Consider the following 9,325-nt stretch of genomic DNA (forward strand, 5'->3'; position numbering starts at 1 on the left):
AGATTTAGGGTTATGTGCAAAATAAAGTTTACTGCTATATTTATAATCATAATTATAAACTTATCAACGTCAGCAAATCTAAAATATTAATCATATAAATTCTCCTTTTAATCTGCAGGGCATGACATGTTTATGGAGAATCAGTCCTATGTCCAGATATTCTTTTTACAAGGATTTCCTGTCTCTAGCAAACATCAGATTTTTATGTTCTTGGCCATTTTACATATCTACATTTTCATTATTCTTGGTAATTCACTGATTATATCTCTTGTGTTTCTAAACCTTCATCTCCATAACCCCATGTACATATTTCTGAGCAACTTCTCCTTCATTGAGATGTGTTACACATCAGTAATCATACCTCGGACTCTTGCTCTTATACAATTAGAAAGAAAACACATTTCATACATTGAATGTCTCTTACAACTCTATTTTTGCAGCTCTTTTGGATGCATTGAGTCATTGCTTCTCTCTTTAATGGCCTATGATAGATATCTTGCTATATGTCATCCTCTACGCTATTCTACACTAATGAGTAATTCTCTTTCAGTCAACCTTACAATGTTTTCCTGGGCACTGGGCCTACTTGGTTCCTTGTTGCCCTTAGCAATGGTGTGCAAACTATTATTTTGTGGTCCAAACAACATTAACCACTTCTTTTGTGAGTCACTAGCACTTTTTGAATTGTCCTGCACAGATGTTTCTACCAGCAAGCTTTCTGTGTTCCTATTTGCATCTGCTGTTGTGCTGGGTTCATCTCTATTAATCATATCCTCATACACAGCTATTTTAGTTACCATTTTAGGGTCTCCATCCAACACCAGAAAGCAGAAGGCCTTTTCGACCTGTGCATCCCACCTTATGGTAGTCTTGCTGTTTTATGGAACGCTTATTTTTATGTATGTGGTCTCCCCTGCAAGAAGCAACCCTGAAGTAAACAAAGGCGTATCCCTTTTGTATACTGTTGTGACACCCGTTCTTAATCCTGTCATTTACAGTCTCAGGAATAGCGACATCCATAATGTCTTAGATTCCACTTTAAAAACCATGATGTTGCACACTCATTTATACTGTGGTCTAAAATTACAAAATATATTCAACCTTTTTTATTAATAAAGTAAATGTCATGTCTTGAAATAATTCTTTATCTCTAATTTATTAATGTATGTGAACATAAAATATTTAGATTTAAAAAAATTAATAATAAATAAAACAATAGGACAATTAATATAAATATAGAACATACTTCGCTCTGATAATTATGTAGCAGTTTACACAGCACCAGTATTTAGCTCAAACAGGAGATCCCTTCATCTAGCCTTGAAATACTAGAACAACAGTGCAGGGAAGAAGTTATGCATAGTCCCTGGCATGAGGTCTTTCAGGCTCTAAGATGTACAGCTTTTACAATATAACAGAAATCAACACACATGAGTATTAGGAAAAGAACAAATAATCTACTATCAACACTATGATATGGAGAATAAATTGAGAACAATACATTTTTTACAGATCTTTGTAAATAGCATGAGATTGTTTTTAAACTTCATCTTTACATCTCAGATTGTGAAATAAGTAAACACTAAATAGTTAATCCAACCATCCTTGCATGATAACTAGATTATTGATATGGTATTACCATGACATTGTAATATTTACAAATAATTTGCCACAAGAAGCCAGGTAGTAAGATGTTAGTTTACATTGAACTAGTGGCACTGGTGATTCTCTAGACTAGGTATTGTGTGAGCATTTATATAGCAAATGATTAAGACATAAGATAGATAATACAGTATATGGTGGGCAAAGGTTAGTTACAGCAAATGACCTCTGGAAGGTATTCTTTGGAGAAGACACACATTTTTAAGTTGAATTAATTGGCTCAGTATGCATGAATCCACTGGAGACTGACGTCCTGCTTACAAAGTTAAGTGCATTAAATCTAAATGGATTAACAGTCTATGATATAGGGCATTGAATTACGTTAAATGAAAAACAAACATCCTGCCTTGGCTACTAAATCACTTGGAAATGTAATATTTATTTTCAAAACAGTGCACTTTTAATTAAAGCAGTTGTATACTATGGCCCCAAGTTATCAAGGTCTGGCGGACCTGATCCAACACTGCGGATCAGGTCTGCCAGACCTCGCTGAATACGGCGAGCAATACGCTCGCCGTATTCAGCATTGCACCAGCAGCTCACAAGAGCTGCTGGTGCGACACCGCCCCCTGCTGACTTGCGGCCAATGGGCCACCAGCAGGGAGGTGTCAATTGACCCGATCATACTTGATCGGGTTGATTTCCGGCGATGTATGTCCGCCTGCTCAGAGCAGGGGGACAGGTTATGGAGCAGCGGTCTTTGTGACCGCTGCTTCATAACTGCAGTTTCTGGCGAGCCTGCAGGCTCACCAGAAACACAGGGCATCAAGCTCCAATCGGAGCTTGATAAATATGCCCCAATAAGTTAAGTATTGTATACATTTTATGAAAGACCCAGAAGGGAAATTTGCATGTATTTTCTTTACTAATACAGCTCTATATCATGTGACTGCTATCACAAAATACATATACGAATATACTGTGAACTCTTGCACAGCTCGGTAGTAGCTGGTGCCTTCAGAAAGGTTGCATATAAAAATAGGCAGTAATGGAGGTAAACTGAATCTTTTAAAAAATGTCACGCTTTATCTGAATCATTATAGTTTAATTTTAACTTTAGTGTCCCATTAATGAAAGTAAGGAGGGTAAGGCAGCACAATGTAAAAGAAGAACCTTTGGATAATTGAGTCATTAGAGGCTGTAATGAGATGTCAGTTTGATTAATGAAATATGAGGGATGGAAAATTGTCACCTCTGTGTATTTAAAAAAAATCCTAATTATACTGTTTCATAGTTTTATTACCAGATCAGAAACTTTGAAAACTTAAAGGGACAGTCTAGGCCAAAATAAACGTTCATGATTCAGATAGAGCAGTGATTTTTAACCTTTTTTTGCCGTGGCACACTTTTTTTACATTAAAAAATCCTGTGGCACACCACCATCCCAAAATTTAAAAAAAATCACACATTGTAGCCTAATACAGCATATATATATACACATACACACAAACACACACATACTGTATGTATTGTGCTGTTATGCCATGCCTCCTACAAACTACCCCTGCACTGGGAGTAAAAAACAAGCAAAGTTTAAAATAATATGTCACACTGTTGTCAGTCTGCCGTGGCACACCTGAGGATCTCTCACGGCACACTAGTGTGCCACGGCACACTGGTTGAAAAACACTGAGATAGAGCATGTAATTTTAAACAATTTTCCAATTTACTTTTATCACCAATTTTGCTTTGTTCTCTTGGTATTCTTAGTTGAAAGCTTAACCTAGGAGGTTCATATGCTAATTTCTTAGACCTTGAAGGCCACCTCTTTTCAGAATGCATTTTAACAGTTTTTCACCACTAGAGGGTGTTAGTTCACGTATTTCATATAGATAACACTGTGCTTGTGCACGTGAAGTTATCTGGGAGCAGGCACTGATTGGCTAAACTGCAAGTCTGTCAAAGGAACTGAAATAAAGGGGCAGTTTGCAGAGGCTTAGATACAAGATAATCACAGAGGTTAAAAGTATATTAATATAACTGTGTTGGTTATGCAAAACTGGGGAATGGGTAATAAAGGGATTATCTATCTTTTAAAACAATACAAATTCTGGTGTAGACTGTCCCTTTAAGTAAAGTTATGTAAGTAAAGTAAAGGGAGTATAGTATACTGGTTGAAATTAAATACTAATCTGCAGCATTCAAAGGGCTAGAGTACAAGTGGAGCACTATTGATAGTGCAGGGTGCGCTATCTATATCGAAGGACTGCGCTAAGATAAAAGTTCAATCTGGTATAATTCCATGGTAAAACATAATTACCATAGAATGTTTGGTGTGGCCCTATTGCACACCTAAAATGGATAGGGTGGCTGCATTAAACATTGCTCATCTTACAAGTTGTAAGATATGTGTTGTGCTTTAGCACAACGTATAACACTTCTAAAAAATTTAGCGAGACTTGAGTAAAGTGTAAGGGCTAAAAGAAAAGTATAACAAAACACATGCTAGATGGCAAGTGGTGTGCTGAAGTTTGCACATGAGCGATATCAGGTTTTTGCGCACACATGAAAGGCTGTTCATTTTACAAGTTTAAAGTTAACCATCACATCTTATGCTCGGCGGGTTAGCGTGACTGAAAAGCTTGCATAAAGGATAGTGAGTTAAATAAAAGTTGCACTAAACACAATATAATTACATTTAAAATTACAGTAATACTCATATGATCATTATCTGCTTAAAAATATTCAGATAAATATTTAATAAAAGTTACAAGGGCTCAAAGGTATATGGTATATGACAAGGTGTTTGCAAAGAGCTATATAGTATATATGCATACATATATACACACACACAGATATATATATATACATATATACACGCACACATACATATACATTAGAGTCTTTAGCATTCAAATACCTGAACACATAAATAATCATATTTATTCAATATTAATAATGTGTTTATTCATGTGTTTAACAAGAGAAGGAAGCCAAATAATAGAAGTAAATTGGAAAGTTGTTTAAAATTGTATGCTCTGTCTAAATAATGAATGTCTAATTATCGGCTAGATTTAGAGTTCTGCGGCCAAAGGGGTGCATTAGCTACACTGGCTTTTTTCCCCCCGCACCTTTTAAATACCTTGATGTCAAACAAGGAACCCCTAAGGGAACCCAGAGCGGGGTGCGCTTAGTGAACCAAACAATCAAATTAGTGCACAAACCATATGGTTCCCGTGGGATCGGGCAGTGAGTTCAAAACAATTGGAATAAAAGGTGCAGGCGGCAAAGCTCCTCTTGTCCTCGGAGTGAAGGTTTCTGAAAATTATAAGTGAAAAAGAGGGCGCCACATAGCGTGATACTGTTGTTGTAAAATCAGAAGGCAGAATATTCAAAAAGGCTTACAAAATGGCTTTGCACCGTTCTGTAGGGTTGCCACCTGTCCCTTAAAATACAGAACACTTATAAGTTACACATGCTGCAGGGAGGAATATGAATAGTGCTGCTGTCCAGAAACACAATACATGTTCCTCCCTGCACACCCTGAAGCATGTGTAACTCATAAGTGTCCAGGAAAACATGGCTGAGGTGGCAACCCTACCGTTCTGTGACCGGTGCTATCAGGCAGACTAACACTCTCAGTGGTTAGCACACTGGGTGGCCTCAGCTGAACTACAGACAGATGGATCTCAGTGTAGCTTGATTGCAGTAAACCAAACGTCTTTATAGACCATGTATTGCAAAACTGCAGTGGATTTTTAAAATCAAAACCCTTTTCAGGTTAGATCAATAAACATGTAAGACAACTTCCATATGATAGAATTAAAATCTTTAATCCAAATAAGAATTGCTACGCGTTTCTAGACCAATGTCTGGTCTTTTCCTCAGGCATAAAAACAATGGATACAATTTAAACACATTGAAACCTTAAATAAAGGTGAGTTTAAAACAGGAAGTTGTCATAGTTTCAAAAGTAGACCAATCGTAACAAAGAAAACCCTGTGGATCTTATCAACACTGATTGAGAAATCTTAACCTGTGAGCTGACCGTATTTAACAAAATGTGTTAAAATGTTGCTAGGGTGTTTCTAAATTATAAAAGGTATCTATCACAGGTTATATTGAAATGAATTGTGCTAAATATAAAACAATAACTGCAGCTGCTCCTAACAGTTATAGGTATATGCGATTGGATGAACATATAAAGCATATTTGAATGAGAGATGTTTGTTAAAAACTGACATGTGGTGTTGTTTGAAGCTATGTGGTGGTGGATAGAATGTAAGTAATGTAAGAGGTGATGGGAATGTAAAAGCAACCGAATCCAACTAGAAATGAGATGGTGAATAGTATGCAATTGTAGCCAATGAATATTAATAATAGTAATAAAGATCTGGACCTCACGGCTATGGAAATAAATATAACAACGTTTTTTAATTATGGTTTTTACAAAGCCATCATGTGTCTTACTAGATCGCTTGCAATTTTCGTATGTTAAAATCAGAATTCTATGTCTGAATAATCAGGACGATTTAACAAAATTAGTGAAAATATATATGTTCTTAAAAAAGGTCTAGAATGAAATACATTGAATCTGACCCTACAGATTTAGCAAAAAATGGAATAAATATATTTGAATTTTGATTTTGTTTTAATATATTTAAAATTAATTTGTTTCTGTGTAGATTTTATATAGAACCTCAAAATTGTGATATGAGTCTTCAGTGTTTGCATGGGATGTCGATACATTTTGCTTTTAAAACCTATAAATCCATAGGTTATTGGTTAGGTATATATATATATATATATATATATATATATATATATATATATATACCTATAACTGTTAGGAGCAGCTGCAGTTATTGTTTTATATTTAGCACGATTCATTTCAATATAACCTGTGATAGATACCTTTTATAATTTAGAAACACCCTATCAACATTTTAACACATTTTGTTAAATACGGTCAGCTCACAGGTTAAGATTTCTCAATCAGTGTTGATAAGATCCACAGGGTTTTCTTTTTTACGATTGGTCTACTTTTGAAACTATGACAACTTCCTGTTTTAAACTCACCTGTATTTAAGGTTTCAATGTGTTTAAATTGTATCCATTGTTTTTATGCCTGAGGAAAAGACCAGACATTGGTCTAGAAACGCGTAGCAACTCTTATATGGATTAAAGATTTTAATTCTATCATATGGAAGTTGTCTTACATTTTTATTGATCTAACCTGAAAAGGGTTTTGATTTTAAAAATCCACTGCAGTTTTGCAATACATGGTCTATACAGACGTTTGGTTTACTGCAATCAAGCTACACTGAGATCCACCTGTCTGCAGTTCAGCTGAGACCACCCAGTGTGCTAACCACTGAGAGTGTTAGTCTGCCTGATAGCACCGGTCACAGAACGGTGCAAAGCCATTTGGTAAGCCTTTTTGAAGACCAATGTCTGGTCTTTTCCTCAGGCATAAAAACAATGGATACAATTTAAACACATTGAAACCTTAAATAAAGGTGAGTTTAAAACAGGAAGTTGTCATAGTTTCAAAAGTAGACCAATCGTAACAAAGAAAACCCTGTGGATCTTATCAACACTGATTGAGAAATCTTAACCTGTGAGCTGACCGTATTTAACAAAATGTGTTAAAATGTTGCTAGGGTGTTTCTAAATTATAAAAGGTATCTATCACAGGTTATATTGAAATGAATCGTGCTAAATATAAAACAATAACTGCAGCTGCTCCTAACAGTTATAGGTATATGCGATTGGATGAACATATAAAGCATATTTGAATGAGAGATGTTTGTTAAAAACTGACATGTGGTGTTGTTTGAAGCTATGTGGTGGTGGATAGAATGTAAGTAATGTAAGAGGTGATGGGAATGTAAAAGCAACCGAATCCAACTAGAAATGAGATGGTGAATAGTATGCAATTGTAGCCAATGAATATTAATAATAGTAATAAAGATCTGGACCTCACGGCTATGGAAATAAATATAACAACGTTTTTTATTTATGGTTTTTACAAAGCCATCATGTGTCTTACTAGATCGCTTGCAATTTTCGTATGTTAAAATCAGAATTCTATGTCTGAATAATCAGGACGATTTAACAAAATTAGTGAAAATATATATGTTCTTAAAAAAGGTCTAGAATGAAATACATTGAATCTGACCCTACAGATTTAGCAAAAAATTGAATAAATATAATTGAATTTTGATTTTGTTTTAATATATTTACTTTAAAATTAATTTGTTTCTGTGTAGATTTTATATAGAACCTTTAAAATTGTGATATAAGTCTTCAGTGTTTGCATGGGATGTCGATACATTTTGCTTTTAAAACCTATAAATCCATAGGTTATTGGTTAGGAATATATATATATATATATATATATATATACCTATAACTGTTAGGAGCAGCTGCAGTTATTGTTTTATATTTAGCACAATTCATTTCAATATAACCTGTGATAGATACCTTTTATAATTTAGAAACACCCTAGCAACATTTTAACACATTTTGTTAAATACGGTCAGCTCACAGGTTAAGATTTCTCAATCAGTGTTGATAAGATCCACAGGGTTTTCTTTGTTACGATTGGTCTACTTTTGAAACTATGACAACTTCCTGTTTTAAACTCACCTGTATTTAAGGTTTCAATGTGTTTAAATTGTATCCATTGTTTTTATGCCTGAGGAAAAGACCAGACATTGGTCTAGAAACGCGTAGCAACTCTTATATGGATTAAAGATTTTAATTCTATCATATGGAAGTTGTCTTACATTTTTATTGATCTAACCTGAAAAGGGTTTTGATTTTAAAAATCCACTGCAGTTTTGCAATACATGGTCTATACAGACGTTTGGTTTACTGCAATCAAGCTACACTGAGATCCATCTGTCTGCAGTTCAGCTGAGACCACCCAGTGTGCTAACCACTGAGAGTGTTAGTCTGCCTGATAGCACCGGTCACAGAACGGTGCAAAGCCATTTGGTAAGCCTTTTTGAATATTCTGCCTTCTGATTTTACAACAACAGTATCACGCTATGTGGCGCCCTCTTTTTCACCTTTAAATACCGCTGGTATTTAGAGTTCACAGAATGGCTGCGTTAGGCTCCAAAAAAGGGAGCGTAGAGCATATTTACCGCCAATGCAACTCTCGATACCAGTGTTAATTACGGACGCGGCCAGCTTAAAAAACGCGCTCGTGCACGATTCCCCCTTAGAAATCAATGGGGCAGTTTGAGCTGAAAAAAAAAACACCTGCAAAAAAGCAGCGTTCAGCTCCTAACGCAGCCCCATTGTTTCCTATAGGGAAACACTTCCTAAGTCTGCACCTAACACTCTAACATGTACCCCGAGTCTAAACACCCCTAACCTTACACTTATTAACCCCCGACCCCGCTATCGCTGACACCTGCATTATACAATTAACCCCTAATCTGCCGTTCCGTACACCGCCGCAACCTACATTATACCTATGTACCCCTAATCTGCTGCCACTAACACCGCCGACCCCTATATTATATTTATTAACCCCTAATCTGCCCCCCCGCTATCGCTGACCCCTACATATTATTATTATTAACCCCTAATCTGCCGCTCCGTACACCGCCGCAACCTACATTATACCTATGTACCCCTAATCTGCTGCCCCTAACACCGCCGACCCCTATATTATATTTATTAACCCCTAATCTGCCGCCCCCAACTT

General features: G+C 35.9%; 1 protein-coding gene across 1 annotated transcript; it reads left to right on the forward strand.

Moving 5' to 3' along the window:
• Window positions 1-477: 477 nt before the first annotated feature.
• Window positions 478-1,113, forward strand: LOC128647045 (olfactory receptor 11L1-like). Its single transcript, XM_053699858.1, has one exon. It carries the CDS (start codon window positions 478-480, stop codon window positions 1,111-1,113), a length of 636 nt encoding a protein of 211 aa, XP_053555833.1.
• Window positions 1,114-9,325: the final 8,212 nt, after the last annotated feature.

The sequence above is a fragment of the Bombina bombina genome, chromosome 2 (assembly GCF_027579735.1).
Source record: "Bombina bombina isolate aBomBom1 chromosome 2, aBomBom1.pri, whole genome shotgun sequence".
In the NCBI taxonomy this organism is placed as follows: Eukaryota; Metazoa; Chordata; class Amphibia; order Anura; family Bombinatoridae; genus Bombina; species Bombina bombina.

What these genes read in the sequence shown, in the direction of transcription:
- LOC128647045 (XM_053699858.1), top strand. Translation starts at nt 478, where the DNA reads ATGGCCTATGATAGATATCTTGCTATATGTCATCCTCTACGCTATTCT.